The sequence below is a fragment of the Miscanthus floridulus genome, chromosome 17 (genome assembly GCF_019320115.1).
Source record: "Miscanthus floridulus cultivar M001 chromosome 17, ASM1932011v1, whole genome shotgun sequence".
Taxonomy (NCBI): Eukaryota; Viridiplantae; Streptophyta; class Magnoliopsida; order Poales; family Poaceae; genus Miscanthus; species Miscanthus floridulus.
In genome coordinates this window covers 48,864,975-48,881,731 of record NC_089596.1, presented here as the reverse complement: position 1 = coordinate 48,881,731, position 16,757 = coordinate 48,864,975, and the positions used below count along the sequence as shown (strand labels likewise).

Here is a 16,757-nt window from a genome sequence, read left to right as displayed (position 1 = left end):
TATTGTTGATGGATCTCTTAACCTAGCCGTGAGGTGTTGGGATCGGAGATGTCATTGTAGATGTTGGCACGATCGACGCAGGGTGATCCTGCACCGCCTCCATGATTTCCCCGCTTCCATCAAGGTCAATGACCCAAGTCATGGATCCGACCGTGAAGATCTGGCCCTGACTCGGGAAAGGCCATGGAGCTCGGGAAAGTGACCATCTAGTTGCCCATGGAATCAGCACGCACACCCCCTGCCTGGCGTGCCACTATCGACGAAATCTGATCAGCAGTCTATCGAGGGATATACCCACGGTAGTAGATGATCGGTGGAGGTATGCGTAATAGGAACCGGATGGTGACACAAGGCGCAGAGATACAGCGATTTAGACAGGTTCGGACCGTCTGATCGACATAATACCCTACGTCCTGTGTCTTTGTTGGATTGTATTGAATATGAGATGAATTCGAGGGGGTCCCTGTCCGCCTTATATAGTCTGGGGGGCAGGGTTACAAGTCGGTTAGATCTAGTTCTATTCGGGTATATGATAAGTATTTAAAAGGAATACGATATCTATCATATCTGAACAGATCATTCTCTATCTTCAAGATTCCTTCTTAAAACCAGTGTGATGCATCCCGATCAATGTCTTGCATCACACACCTTCTTCTTATGGGCTGGACCTCCCCTGGTGGTGCGGCCCATGTCCATTGCTGTAGGGTATCTAGGGTTATACCCCTACACCTCCACGCCTATCCCCACCGTGCTCCATCACCTTGCAACACGGAGCAATGTGAGATGCAAACATCAGAAGTATTACTTGTTTATAACATCAGAACAAGTGTACTGCAACATTAGAACAAGGCGACTACAACAACAGAACAAAGCTACTGCAATGCGAGATGCAAGATCAGAAAAAGAGACAAATGCAACTAAAGATATATTAGTTGTTGCAACATCAGAATAAGGCTACTGCAACAACAGAACAAAGCGCAATGCGAGAAAGCAACATCAGAAAAAAAGACTACTGCAACAAAAAATATTACTTGTTGCAACATCAGAACAAGGCTACTGCAATGTGAGATGCAACATCAGAAACACAAAAGAGACTAATGCAACAAAGAAATATTACTTGTTGCAACAGTAAAATAAGATTACTGCAACAAAGCTCGCCGAAACCATAGCCACCGCCGTGTCCCTCAGATCCAGATCTAGAGGAGGAGGAGGCTCAGATACAGAGGAGGAGGACTTAGATCCAGACCTCCCTCGTCGAAGTCGACGCTGCCGCCCTCGTCTCCAGTGGGGGTCGTATGGAGATCACGGACGGAGAGAACGGTGGTGGCAGCGCCCTGCGCGGGCGCGGCATCCGTCCCGGGGCGGCTTGGAGAACGGCGCACGGCATGGAGGCCGTGGAGGGAGGGAGGGAGCGGCCACAGCTATCTACGCGAGGCGCGGCAGCAAGTGGATGCCGCACAGTATCAATTTAAATACTCAAATCACATATTTATGATGTCAAATTATATCATATGTGTAGTGCATAGTTGACACTATGCGAATCGGAATGGGACGGAAATAAAAAAAAAACAAATGTGATACGAGTGATATCCGTATCCCATCCGTTTTCATCTCCAGGCCGCGCGTCTGAAACCGGAAGCTCACAGCGCCTCGCCGCCGGGGCGTCACACATGGCCTACCGCCGGAAGCCTCAGCCCCGGCCTCAGCCGACGCCGTCGTTCGAGCACCACTACCCGCCGTTCGTGGGCCCCGCCTCACCCGACTCCCTCGCCGCGCAGGCCATGCGCGCCTCCGCCGCGCACCGCGATGCCTCCTCCCTCGCCTCCGCCTACTCCTCCTCAGCCTCGCTGGCGGCCTCTCTCCGGAGCCACCACGATCCCTCCGTGTCCACACCGTCCCCGGTATGTCTCGCCGTGCCTCTCTCTCGCTTATTCCCTCTCTGCGGTTTCGCTTCTAGATGCATCGGGGTCGGATCTGGTCCGGTCAGCGATCACCGCAACGAAGGGGATCCTCGTAATTCTTGGTTGGTAGTTCGGTCAGGCGAGGGATCATTTCGTGTGTAGGCGTAGTAACCATTATGATTATCGATTTCTGCTGAACTGTGTTGCTCAATTTCCCCAGTTCGTGCTCGCTCTCTCAAGAACTGATGATATTGGTCCTGGTGTATAGGATTGTTCAGGCTATGAATACACGTCCATGAAGAGCCTGAACGAGGCCAAGTATGGATTCTGGGGCACACTTGCACGGAAGGCAAAGTCGTTTCTTGACGAGGACTGCTCCCCGGAGCAGTACAAATCGCCAAGAGACGATGTGCAAGATGATGTCCAGGTGAGATCTGCAACCCCCCTGCCATTATCTTCTTCCTTAATTGAACTCTTGGGGTGCTAAATTTGAGTTAATTAAACTCCTTGTCTGTAATTGAAACCACTTAATATCTGTACTGATAGATAGAAAAGTACATTCCGAGCTTTCATTTTCTGCTTGAAGCTTGAGACTGGCATGACTCATCATCTTTGTTCTTGTCCTATCACTATGGTGAATAACTGTCATCTTGTAGATACAATTATTGCCCACTCTGTAAATCTTTGCCTCTGACTCACTGGAACTGCCATCAATATTATGCTTAGTTCAATTTGAAATGTTTTCATGTGGAACACTGATATTTTTCATGACACTGCAGCTTCCACATTCAAAACAATTGCCAGGAGAGACGTGGAAACCTCAGACACCTCCATCTCAGAAGAGATCTGAGTCTATAACCTCCTCCCTTACCCTTATTGGAGGCACAATAAAAAATGCACTTGAAGTAAGTTGCTGATAAGTTCTTTTCTTTTTACTTAAAGGACTGGATCTTTTAGTATCAGTCCTATGTTTCACTTTCAATGTTGTTCTGTGCTGAATTGGTAAATGTTGTGCGTCCAGTATAAATATGTGTGAACAGAAATTCCTTTGCTCCTGCTTTAAGCTAGAAAACAGTTGAAGCATTCACCATGTTGATCCATATTCTACTACAGCAAGTGGCACCGAACATTTTTTTGTTAACGCATGCTATCTTCATTGAGAGTTGGAAAAAAAGATATATGTATCTTTACAATGTTGTGCTATTTTTGACTTCTTGATGATATACAATTGATATATCCTTTGGTTATATCAGATCTCTTTGTTTTTTTTATTGGGTACAACTTGGACGCACACAACCCACACACTCCACACTCACACCACAACTCATGACATACATGGTATTTTTGTCAGGAAGGTCGGACCATTGTAGAGAATAAAACGGCCGACATTATTCAGGAGACACGTAAACTGAACATGAGAAGAAAAGGAGCTGGTCCAAATACACAAGGAGAAGCTGGCCACAAAATTCTGCAAAGACACCTTCCTCAAAATCCACTAGACCATGAAACTCAGTTGAAGGCATCTCGCGACGTAAGGTGGCAAACATGTGTCACTAGATATGTTGCTTCAGTGCTCCATTTTGCATGTTTGAATCCACAGTATGAAACAATGTCAAATTTATTTTGATTGGCTGGGATAAGGAACACCTCTTTTTGTTTTTCTTTCCTCAATAATAGTGACACTTTGGCTATCTTTTTGCCATCTTGTAAGGTATGATTGAACTAATGTCTCCATATATCTCATACAGGTTGCAAATGCCATGGCTGCAAAAGCAAAGTTGCTATTGCGGGAGCTGAAAACTGTGAAGGCAGATTTAGCTTTTGCAAAGGAACGCTGTGCTCAGCTTGAAGAAGAGAATAAAATGTTGCGTGAGTGTTATGACAAGGGTGACAATCCAGAAGATGATGATCTGGTAAGTATATTTTTTTCTTTGAAAAAACTAGGTACTAAAAATATCCTTCATAGTATTGATGGTGAATTTATCTCCATAAATTTCTTTTGGCTACTATATCCACATTCAGGTTCTATTGGAGTAGCCTACCTATTTTTTGACAATGTTGCCTAGTTTTATTTAGTGTATATTCATTGGACGTTACATCAAAACTGACTGTGAATTACTGAATGCCTTGAGTAGACAAGTTAGCATTAGTTACATGTTCAGCTTATTCTTTATCTTGTAAGGTGCTGGTGGAATTCTCTGGCTATTTCTCAAGAGTTCCTAGCCAGAGAGGGAGGGTTTTCTCTTTAACTCAACATGGCTGGGAAGTTAAGAAAGTCTTTAACTATTAGTTGACTCATACTTTGCTACAGTTTAAAACTTGTTTTACTCTAAACTGTTGAAGCACAGTTGCAGTACACAGTCAGCAGCCCTGTGCCAGTGGGGCATCCCCTTAGCTCTGTTACAACCCCTTTCAGAGCTCCTGCTGGGCCCATCTTTCCTCCAATTATGTGCTACAGATATGTTATGGCCTTCAGCTTTGCCACCTGCCTAATTTTGCATGTGGCTTGCATTTTGTTGAGCCAGATTTTAAACAAATATTTTTTATTGAATTATACAACCAGATCAATCCTTTCAAGTAGTAATGGTTTGTTTTTTACAAATACTTACAAATCTTTATCTATATCTGTACCAAAATCTTTATCTATCTATACGCCAAAATTTCAAACTAGGTAACAGGAGCTTGCTTGAGGCCGTGAAGTGAGTGATGCTATGAACCATGCCATCCGGAACAGAGTATTCTAGAGATGTAGAGATGGTTGCATGTAAACCTTCCTACAAAGCTCTCCATTCACAAAAAATTCTTAATGTCAAGCGGAGTGATGGACCACTGGTGAACAGAAGAAACAAGAAGAAGAATGCAAATAGTGACCATATGAGTAACTGGAGCAAAGGTCTCCTCATAGTGCTGGAAACCATGCGCGGCGAGGAGCTTTGTAGCACTCAAGAGAGCCATTAGAGTGATTTTTGATCTTGTATAGTACCACTTGTAGGTGATAGGGAGTGACTTGAGGTGGTAGGGAACCAAATCCCAAGTGCTAAGTGTGCTCCATTGAATCTCCTTTAGACATATCATGTAACAATCTCCTTTAGCCATAGCATGCTTCCATTCCTGGTGAATAGCAGCTTCTTGATAGGACGTGGGCTCAACTAGAGTAGTAGCGGTGAAGCCATAATAAGAGGTAGGACAAATAGTGTGACAATCTTGGAGATTGTACCGAGAAGACTTAGGAGTAGGCCCAAAGAGGGATGGAGAGGAGTTTGGTGATGGAATAGGATGGGGATGAGAGTAGTTGAGAGTGATCTCACGAGGTGAAACAACCAGAGGTGGGGGAGCAACTGGAGGAAGAGGATCAACCGTAGGTGCGGTAGAGTAGGAGGTAGAGATGTGGAGAACGAAGAAGATAAGTGGAAGGGAGAGGATGACTGCGGAAAAGACCAATGGGGCAGAATAAGGAAGGAAAGGGACCTGGCTGTGCTAGACAAACTGGTGGAAGAATGTGGATAGTATGAGCGGGATTCATCAAAGGTTCCATCCCGAAAAATCTTCATCTAATGGGCAACTGGGTCATAGCAGCATAGCCCTCATGTTCCATACTGTACGCAAGAGAAAACATACACTCAACCAACTAAGCAGTTAGCTTGGTGTGCTCACATACACTCATGACTCAGCTGACTAAGCAGTTAGCTTGGTGTGCTTACGAGGTGGAAGAACATAGTAGCCACAACCAAAACAACAAAGACGGCTATTGGAAGGAGAGGTGCCAAAAACACTCGTAGGGAGTAGAACCATGAAGAACCGAAGAAGCCGAGTGAGCATGAGCACTAGGGAAGGAGAACTGAGCAAGAGTACCCTGGTCAGCAAGATAGTGCCTATGTGTATTAGAAATATATTCACCAGCAAAATCAACATGAATGGGAGACTTAAACTGATTGTAGATCATAGTGGCAAATTGCTAGTAAATGGGAAGAAACTAACCACAAGAAATTAGATAAATCCCAGTAAAGCGTGAATAATCACAATGAAGATAGCATAATTGCTCTGTTTGTTACAACTTATAAGTTGTTTATGGTCAAAATAAAATGAGATTAAAAGCTAAACGACATGCTTTTTTTGGCCATGATTCTCTCCAGAGCATACATTTGTTCTAAAACGCCAACTTATTTTGACCGCACTTTTGCTTTGTTTGTATAGCTTATCAGGGAAGTGCCTTTTTTTATCGCTCTACCAAACAAGGCCATTATGAGTCACCCCCTTTCAAAACGAAGTAAGCATGCCCCTATACATCAGAGTGAATAAGATCAAAAGGATGCTATGACATAGATTGACTGGAAGGTTAAAGTTTTGCAGCTGTTTGCCAAGCTTGCAACCCGTACAATGGAGAGCATTATCACCACAACTACCAACTAAAGTGGACAATCTAGAACATGAGAGATGACCTAAACAACGATGCCACTGTGCAAAAGTAGTGGTAGATGAAGCAACTGATATGGAGGCAGGAGGACTGGATGACTTGCCAGTCAAGGAAGGCAAAGGAAGACAACCAGTCAAGCTCCCAAAGAAGCTGAGTCGGAACACCTAGGTCCAGTCCCCACTAGAAGACTTCTATGGATATCGTGAACACAACGAGACAAGAATCATCCTCAAGAATGATACGATAGCTGTGGCCAGTGGTTTGACTAGCAGATATCAATATCAATTGCATAGTGAGCTTAGGAACATGCGAAATAGTAGGAACATGAAAAGAAGAGGTAGGAAGAGTAACACATCAACAATCAAAGACGCGTCATCAATGTTCTGAATGAGAGGTGGATTGGGTGAAGACACAAAGGACAAATGAGTGGAATCAGGGGTCATGAAAAGAAGCACCAGAATCAAGGAAGCACTTAGATGATATACCTGGGTGAGGAGGTAGAGGAGAACCAGAAGCTTGGCTCCTATGTGCTGAGGTAGTAAGGTGACGAAACAAGGCAAGACCTCTTGCTCAGCAACAAGCACCAATCAAGGATTCTGAGGAGAGGATCCTCTATGGTGTTGCTTCTTGCGGTCGTCCTCATCATGGCCAAGTTTGTCACAATAGACCCCCTACCCCCCCGCCCACCGGTGTGGTCGCCAGAACCAAAGTTTGCAGAGCCTCGCTCACACTTCCTGACTGAAGATGTCTCCTCGGATCACAGCTTAGGCATCGTCTCAAGCGAATGGCACAGATGACGACTCAGCAACTCCTCTCTAACAGGCTCAAACTCAGGACGAAGTCGAGAGAGGAACTCATGAAGACCAAGACCAAAATTCCTAAACAATTTCATAGCACTACGAGCGATCCAAACAAGAGGCGAAATCCTGTTGGTGGTCTCGCAAGACCACTTTACCCTTTTAGAAACGCACATAACAACCAATGCAATCACCGCTAAAATCACCCCGAGAGCTGATGCCGCATATTGGTGCATCATTGTAGTGTACGGACCACAAATTGAGAATGACAAGCTCCTGTTCCCACAAGAACAAGGGATTTAGCAGCGTAGAACAGAGACCGTTGGCTGGTCCTTGGCGACTTCAATCTGATTTATCAAGCGGCGGGCAAAAATAATTCAAAGCTGAACAAGAGACTGATGGGCTCATTCAAAGTGGTGTTAGATGACCTATGGCTCAAAGGCAAAAATAATTCAAACCTCAACAAGACTGATGGGCTCATTCAAAGTGGTGTTAGATGACCTACGGCTCAAAGAAATTTGCCTGAATGGACAACAATTCACATGGTCAAATGGGCAAGATAGCCCAACCATGACAAGGATCTACACACCTGATTAAGAGATTTTTTTATTTCCCGCTCCACTCCTTGCCTTCCCTAATGTCCGACCACACACCCATAATTCCTGCAAGGAGAGATGCAAAGAGAACCAGCAAACATCTTTCGGTCATCGCTTTGACACAACCCTAAAACGCCTTCACATTAAATTGGCTCGCATGATAAAGGCCATCAAGCGGTGGAAGAAGAAAAAATTGGGGACACGACACTAAAACTTGCAATCGTAAAAGAAGTATTACTTCGTGTGGAGACTGCACAGGAGGATAGGTCTCTCACCCAGGAAGAAGTAAGCTTACTCAAGTGCCTCAAAGCACGCTTCCTAGGCCTGGCACTCATTGAAAAATTAAGAATCAGATGACGACCAACATCTGACTCGGTGATACCAACACCATATTTTTCTAGCTTTGGGCCACCGCGACATTGAGGAAGTACAATCTGATCACGGTATGATATTTGCACAGGAAGAGAAAGTAGTCTCAGAACATTTTAAGAAACAACTTGGGAGCAACACTACCCGAATTTCCACCTTTAACTGGACATCCCTGGGATAACCACCAACAAGACCTCTCCATCCTCGAAGCCCCCTTTTCCCAGGATGAGATAAAGGAAACAATCGACTCAATGCCGGGAGACGAAGCAACTGGCCCTGACGGGTTTCACTGGTGCCTTCTTCAAACATTGCTGGGAAACCATCAAATTTGACCTCATGGCTGCTTTTAACCAGCTCTATGACATGAACATTCAAAACTTTGATTTGCTGAATTCGGCCAACATCATCCTCAATCCCAAGAAGCTGTATGTTGTGAGGGTAGGTGACTACAGACCAATCAGTGTGATCCACAGCATAGCCAAGATCTTCTCCAAACTCCTTGCAAACAAACTGGCCTCACTGCTCGAGGGAATAGTATCCAAGTGTGAAAGCGCCTTCATCAAGCGTCACTGCATCCAAGATAACTTCCTATATGTGCAAAATACGGTTAGAAATCTCCAAAAGAGGAAGATACCGGCCCTTTTCCTCAAACTCGACATCCAAAAGTCTTGACACTTGAAATTGGTGTTACCTCCTTGAGGCCCTGCAGGCCCTTGGCTTTGGCCAATGGTGGAGGGCCTCTTCGGGACGTCATCGTTGAGGGTTACAGTAAATGGCCATCAGGGTGAGGCTTTCAACCAAAGGGTGGGGGTGCGACAGGGAGACCCAGTCTTGCCAATGCTCTTCATACTTGCCATAGATCCGCTCCAGAGAATCCTAGATGCAGCAACACAACAAGGCTTTATAACACCGCTCCCCTTGGTCTCAATGAGACTCAACGTCCCTCTATGTTGATGACGTTGTCAATTTTGACAAGAGCTCGGTACATCCGATTCGATGCGAGGGCCTCCGACTCAACACATTCTAGAACCGTTCCAGGGAGCTCAAATGGATTTCCCATGTCGCTACAGTTGCACATCCGCGCTCTTCAAAAAGTTAGCCAACGTATGCCCGGGTGGAAAGTGGGGCTCCTAAACCGAGCAGGGCGACACACTCTTGTCTACTTTGGTCCTGTCTTTCATTCCAACTTACCATTTGACCATCTTGTCGTTGGCCGTCTGGGCTAGAAAAAAGATCGATAAGATTCAGTGCTCCTTCCTTTTGGACCGTTGACGACAAGGCCAATGGAGGCCACTATCTAGTAAATTGGCCAACGGTCTGCATGCCGAAGGACATGGGAGTTCTTGGGGTGATAGATCTTGACAAATTTAGCAGAGGGCCCTGCGGCTACGCTAGATTTGGCAAGAGTGGATGGTGGATGATAAACCTTGGGTCGGCACTGAGGTCCCCTGTAATAACGTGGATCGCCTCCTTTTCAATCCCTCCACCACTATACTCCTCGGAAACGGGAGCAAGGCAAAAAAATTTGGCACCATAGCTGGCTCGATGGAGAGGCCCCAAGGAACCTTGCCCCCCATCTCTTCCAACTTGTCAGAAGGAAAACAGAATGATACATCAGGAAATTACAAACGACACCTGGATCAGAGCATTGAGGAGAAAGATCACTACAGCAACGCAAGTTGAAGAGTTCATCTCCCTATTGATTCGCTTACAGAACATTCTTCTACAACCAGCGGTCGAGGATAAAGTCACCTGGAAATGGTTAGCTGATGGACGCTACACTACTAAGTAAACACACGGTATATACATCTAATACTAGTTTGTTAGGTTAACAAGTAGGCCTGGCGTGTTAAGCTCACTGGAAATTTTGGTGGTGCATAGCATTGGTTTTGTGAAGCATTATTGCACATGATAGTGAGGTTCTCCGAAATTGTTTTTTGAATGTGATAATTTTAAGAGTAGTTCTTTTGTGAAGTTTACTTACTCCATATTATGTCTAGCTGAATTAACAAGTGCTGAGTGTCTGGGTGTACTTGCTACTGGTTTGGCCACTTATCATTCATTTCTTTTGCAGATCCGCCTCCAGTTGGAAACACTACTAGCTGAGAAGGCACGGCTTGCGCACGAGAACTCAGTATATGCACGAGAAAACAGATTCCTGCGAGAAATTGTTGAGTATCACCAGCTCACTATGCAGGATGTCATATATGTAGACGAAGGCATCGAAGAGGTCACCGAGGTGTACCCTACACAAGTACTACCTCGCACTGTGAGTCTCGCAGCCACTCCAGCTACAACAAAATCTGCTCCGACGACGTCAACATCCGTCGTCGTACCAGAATCTTGCCCTGTCGTACAAGCTTCTCCAAATATGCTTTCGCGGTCATCTCTTAGCAATAGGGCAAAGCCCCCGCCTCCAAACTTCACAGAAGAGTAAGGTGGCCTGGTTGTGACGGGAACACATATTTTTATACTGCCACTGTTCAATGTAACCAAGGATCGGTTGCCATGCCTGTGTGTTGTCGCGACTGAGCCTTGGCCAAATGCCAAGGAATGTGTTCATGCTTCGGATGCTTGCACTTTCTGTGTAACTTGTACGAGTTACTTTTTTTTTTTTTTTGAGGGGAAGTACGAGTTACTGTTACTGTTACTGTTTGGACTCTTCAGTACTATACGGTTGTGTCAGTGCCAAATGTTACTTGCCTTGCTGCCCCAGTTAGGATAACGGATTTGCATGAAAAATAGTCTTGTGTACTTAAGTACATGCTTTGCTCTTTCTTCAGAAAGTCTACTCATCATGTGTCCTCGAAGAACTTTGTAAAGAATTAAACAGGGATCTTAGGTGAACAATGAGATGAAAGATTTAGCCTAAAAAAATCCCAACGGATTTGAATAGAACGACTCTCTTGACTGCTCGTCATCTAATTCTTGTTTAGTTGACCTTTGAAGATCATCCAGTGTCAAAAGTATTTTTCATGCCAATGAGTTTCATTTTTAGAATTCTTTTGCGATGCAAATGAGCGGGGAGAGGTGAAGACCTTAACCGTGACAAACAGTTATAGGACTTGATTGTTGTCAACTACTACTTTTGTGTTAAAAAGAATGGAAGTCGAACGATTCCAAGTTGACCAGTTAATATCACATTTGTATTTTTAAATAGGCTTACTATGAAAATATGTTTCATGATTAATTCAGTGATACTTATTATATATCATAAATATTAGTATTTTTTATAAATAATTAGTCAAACTTAGGATTGATTGATTTTTCGGAGAGTGAGATTTATATTGTTTTTGGGATGGAAGGTGTAGGGATCCGCCGCGTTAATTTACCTAAATCGTGTGTGATCCACTTAACCAACTTAATTTAAGCAAACTAACTTGGTAATCCTCGAGAGATGCCATCCACATCTCCACTACATCAGGATCACGGTTGAGTATTATACCACAATAGCCGCCACATATCAAGATTATATCTCAACAACAGAGTACATAAATCGGCGAAAAACATATACAAGTCTTGTTGAATTAAAAATTTGATTGTACAACATAAGTGAAGACAATGAAACTGAGTGTAGTGAGTACCTAGACGACTACTGTTGTGGGGTAGTTGCCAGCGGCAAGCATCGTTGTTCATCGGGTGTCACTGAGTGTGGGTCTCCGGTGGCTCGGGTGGACTCAAGAACATAAGAGAAGACATGGCAATGTATCCTAATTCAAGCTGTCGGAGCCCTATGTCCAGCAGTGGTTGTTCTTTATATTCGAGAACACCCAAATTGGGGGGTTACAACGAAAGAGAAAGAGATTAGGCAAGGGATCGCTCAATGCTATCATAAGGCTCATCGGCGGCGAGGTTTCTTCCCCGATCAGAAAAAAGAACGCTCCTCTCTCTTGCCGGGTTGTCGGGGGGGGGGGGGGGGAAGAACGCTCAGTCGTTCCTCTTGGCTTGCTTTGCTCTGAGTGGAGCTTGGAATGCTCTGGTCTGTTTGGTGAGTTCGACCTCTTCTCTCTCTAGGAGCCGACCTCCCCCTTATATTCTGAGGAAGGTCGGGTACAAGGTGGTTCAGGGTTTTAGTCTATGATCTACGTGCGCTGGAGTCCAAGAGGGCAGCTGTCGCGGCGTGGATGAACCCTGGCATTGTCGTGGAGCCGGGGAGCCTCAGAAGCCGCCTGGCTCTTCTGGCCCTAACGTTCTGACCGTCAGGGGCTGTCTGCTTGGACCGGCCTCCACTGAGTGAGCCTTCTCAAGGCTTCCTTGGCGGTGAAGGCGCCTGGCTCGGGAGGTTGATGAGCGGGCCTGGGAGCGCCCTGCACCCCTGGAGCCGGTGGAGGGATTTGTCCTCTTGTATCATGCCGCCTACATGTCTCTATCGGAGGAGTGGCCGATAGCGCCGCGCGCCCGTTGGTCGAGGCGATGCTGGGGAGCCCCTGAGCCTTAGACGCTCGGTGGGCTAGTCAACGCTCGGGGCAAAGGATCCATGCCCGGTGAAAGGTCCTAAATGGCTAAGAGGGCGGTGAATAGCCTATAAAATTTTCTACAAATACACTGGAGCAAGTGGTTAGTACACTAAATGGCAAAATAGTGTTTGCTCTAGCTCTAATCAAAAGGCAAGCCACCTACTAACAATTCTAGTTATCTATGATCACTAAGTAATCAAGGGCTAAGTCTATACTCGCTACACTAGTTGAGCTAGCAAGAAACTAAACAACTAACTAACAAGCTAGGCAACTAGCTAACCAAGAGAGCTACTTCAGCAACTACAACTACCACTACACAAGTAAGTAAGAATGTAAATACAAGAGAGTGATAGAAGTGTTATACCGAGCTCGGCAAGCGAAAAATCAATCACAATGAATACCAATAGACACAATGATTTTTCACCGAGGTTCACTTGCTTGCCGGCAAGCTGGTCTCCGTTGTGGCGATTCACCCACTTGGAGGTTCATGCGCTAATAGGCATCACACGTCTAACCCACAACCGAGTGCCGCACAACCAACACAAGATGGGGATCCACAAGCCACGAGCAATACACTAGAGTTGCCTTTCGTGATCTCCCACGAGAAAGGCACAAGAACCCCTCACAATCCACCGATCAGAGCCGAAGACAAGCACCACCCTTCGCTCAATGATCCTCGCTGCACCAAGCCATCTAGGTATCGACAAACACCAAGAGTAACAAGAGAAATCCATAGTGAAACACAATCACCAAGTGCCTCTAGACTGGAATTGTAAGTGCATCTAGCCCTTTAGTGGGTTTTGGTAAATTGAATGACAACACAATTAAAGGTCTAATAAGTTTGCTAAGTGTTGAACAGGAAATTGAGTCTATTGCATATACTTGTGGGTTATGTATTAACAAGTATATACAAGGTTCAACTAGTAGGCAAACTTGATGATATGCCACATTGTGCTAAAGTGAATGCCAAACTGTGTATTGTTGTATTGGAAGTTTTTGGAAGCAATCTAGTTCAAGCAAAAGACAACAATGCAAATGGAATCAATGAAATGGCTTCTATGTTGTGGGATATCATAGCATCATGTGAAAGCAAACATACTTGGTAAATGACAATGTATAGTGGATATAAGTCGGTCTCTACATTGGTTTGCTTACATGGATGAATATATGAAAGATCAATTGGAATGTCAAGCCAAAATGAGAAGGGAATAAGGAATAGTGAATTAGCTTGACCATATTAATGTTGATCCATGTATGTCTCTATGTGAGACAAACTGAAGCTTGATTGATCTCAACATTCATATCTAGAAAATATTCAAGCAAGGATCAAAATATTGAAGAAATATTTTTCAATGGATGCTTAATATAACGTGACTTGAGTATGGCTTGATAGGGTGAAGATAGCAAGGAAAGGGCTTCGAGGTACTAAGCGAAGGTGAAGGGCAAGCGACGGCTTGGCGACTGAGGTACCATGGCTAAGGTGAAGAAGAGAGTACTTGCATTGAGTCGAGGTACTAAGCAAGCTATGAGGAGTCATATTGTGTTGAGGATCAAATCATTAGTGGAAGTGACTTGAAGCCATGAAGGTGAACTCATATGTATGGAAATAGTTCAAGTCACATAATCAAGGTATAATGAGAATGAGGAAAACATATTCGATAATAGTTCTCAATTGCCAAATAAAGTGGCAACTAGCTCAAAGGCATTTACATTCTTTTATGCTTTGAATTTGAGTTTAGGGAAAGCCGTACTATAAAAAGGGATTCTAGTATAGTTGGTCAACTGTGCAACCAGATGCTCAAAACTTCAGATCTACATCCTCTTACCTAGCCAAAGCAGCCAGCCAAAAATCTCCAGATTCTACCTGTTTTGGCTAGGGCGGCAGTGCCGCCCATAAACGATCGTTGGGACCCAAGAGGTATAAATACCATTTGGACCGGCCCACAACAGAGAGCCTTCTTCTCCAATGGTTCAGTTCGAAACTGAATAGACCCAAGCTCACCTCTCTCTCTTCCATTGTTGCTCCTTCAAGCTCCCAAGCAATCCTTGATTTCCACCATCAAAACTTGAGAGAAAAGGCAGCAAAACTCGATTGGAGAGCAGATCCACTGATTCCCAAAGTCTAAGAGCATTTGGTTCACGTTTGGCCGGCGATTCTAGGGTTTGTTACTCTTGGAGCTTGCTCCTAGCCGGATAGGCGTCGCCCTTGTGCTTGCCAACTTGTGTGGCAGCCTTGGGAGGTTGGTAACCTCATCCTGCAGTTAAGAAATTACCCCTCACTTCAAGAGTTTATTCTCTTGATTTGAGAACGAGGGCAAGGCAAGCCTTGGTGGTGAGCCAATCCTTTTGTGGATGCCTCAACAACATGGACTTAGGCAAGCCTTGGAGGCGAGCTGAACCACGGGATAAATTTTGTGTCCCACGTGCTTCACTTTATGTTCTTGCTGGTTCAACTCTTTGCTAGCTATTGTTAGGGTTTCGTAGCTCGATCCTCTCTTGTGTGAGATTTCTGTGGTATCCAGTCTTCGAACTGGATTTTGTCTTTCTATTGTAGGATTGAGTAGCTGAGAGGGTCAGGTTACTATCTATGAAATATCAACGCTGTCTGCTTTATTTTTGAAGAGCGGCAGTGCCGCCCTCTGTTCTAACAGAGTTTCGAGTTGAATTTTTACAGGCCTATTCACCCTCCTCTAGTCCTCCTAGGCGACATCAAGGTCCTTTCAATTGGTATCAGAGCCTGGCTCTCAATTTCGGGCTTAACCGCCTTGAGAGAACGATGTCGACAAGTGAGGAGGTATCTCTAGAACTTTTACTTTTAGATGGCTCAAATTATACATCTTGGTTTGCTAGTGTGCTTGATGTTTTTAGGACCATGGGTCCTCAAATAGAGCAGATTGTAGATGTGAGCATTTCACCTCCTCATGATGACTTGATCTACTTATCTAGAGAGGAAGTGAAATGCTTACAACTCAATGCTCAAGCTGCTAATGTCTTATTTAGTGCTTTGAGTGAAGATGTAATTGATGCTGTCATATTTGGAGATGGTAAACCACTTGGTGATGCTCATATCATTTGGACCACGCTCAAGGAAATGTATGGCAACTCCAAATGTGAAGAGAGCAACCTCTCATTGGAAAAACCACTTGAGGAATGCTCAACTTCATCGACAAATGATGAGCCTCAAGTGATTCTCTCAAAAGGCCTATTTGATCATGCCACATCCACTTCCTCGCCAACATATGACTTATTGGATGGTAATGAAATAGTTGGTGAGAACAATATTTTTACATGTGGTACTTCTACTTTCTTTAGATCTTGTGAGACTAATATTTTGAAGGAAGAAGAAGCTTGTGATTGATGGAAGCCAAATGATGAATCCACCTTACCAAGAAGCTCAACTCTCTATTCCACTTTACATATCGGTCTCATGGAAAAGAAAGAGAAGAAAGTGACAGTGGTAGTGATAATGATGAGATCAATCAACACCTTGCACATCTAAGCAAGAAAGACAAGTTGATAGTGATCAAGTTCATAGAGAAGATTCAAGAGCAAGAAGAAGATCTCTACAAGCAAGAAGAGCTTCTTGTTGAAAAGATCAAATGCTTGGAGAAGTTGACCAAAAAGCATGAAAAGCTTAAGTGCTCTCATGCTAGCTTGGTCCAAAGGTATGAAAACTTGTCAATTGAGCAAACTCATACTATTAACTCTCTATCTTGTGTTGCTCAATTAGAAGATCAGAATTATATGCTCAAAGACAAGTTGGAAAAGCTTACTAGCAAAAATGAGACTTTGCAAGAAAGTCATGATGGGCTTTTGTGCTCTCATGAGAAGCTTATGGAGTCTCATCTCATGCTAGAAGTTGCTCATGAGGTTGTGGTAACAACAGGTAAAATCATACCAACCTCACACTCACAAATGCACATATACACAAGGTTCATCTATTTTATCATGTGCTAACAAGTGTTGCTCTCAAGCAAGCCAACCTTCTGTTAAGCATGTAATTGTAGAAACTTGTGATGATTCCATTGCAAAAGAAAATGAACAGCTCAAGGAAGAAGTTGAAATGCTAAAAAGGGACTTGATTCAATGGAAGGGCAAGTGCAATGCTCAACCTTCTCAAGATAACCATGAAGACATGGTGAAGAAGCTTGAGAAGGGATCAACCAATGCATGCATCAAGCCTTATCAAAATGGTTACAAGTCCAACAATGGCAAAGTGAAGG

General features: G+C 44.3%; 1 protein-coding gene across 1 annotated transcript; it reads left to right on the top strand.

Moving 5' to 3' along the window:
• The first annotated feature begins 1,606 nt into the window (after window positions 1-1,606).
• On the top strand, window positions 1,607-10,897 carry LOC136517731 (uncharacterized). Its single transcript, XM_066511377.1, has 6 exons — window positions 1,607-1,901; window positions 2,170-2,328; window positions 2,681-2,806; window positions 3,253-3,432; window positions 3,650-3,814; window positions 10,152-10,897. Exons 1-6 carry the CDS (start codon window positions 1,671-1,673, stop codon window positions 10,512-10,514), a joined length of 1,224 nt encoding a protein of 407 aa, XP_066367474.1. The 5' UTR covers window positions 1,607-1,670; the 3' UTR covers window positions 10,515-10,897.
• The last annotated feature ends 5,860 nt before the right edge of the window (window positions 10,898-16,757 follow it).

Coding starts and splice junctions, on each gene's coding strand:
- LOC136517731 (XM_066511377.1), top strand. CDS start 1,671: ATGGCCTACCGCCGGAAGCCTCAGCCCCGGCCTCAGCCGACGCCGTCG. Junction 2,329..2,680: donor ATGTGCAAGATGATGTCCAG/GTGAGATCTGCA, acceptor ATGACACTGCAG/CTTCCACATTCAAAACAATT. Junction 3,433..3,649: donor AGTTGAAGGCATCTCGCGAC/GTAAGGTGGCAA, acceptor TATCTCATACAG/GTTGCAAATGCCATGGCTGC.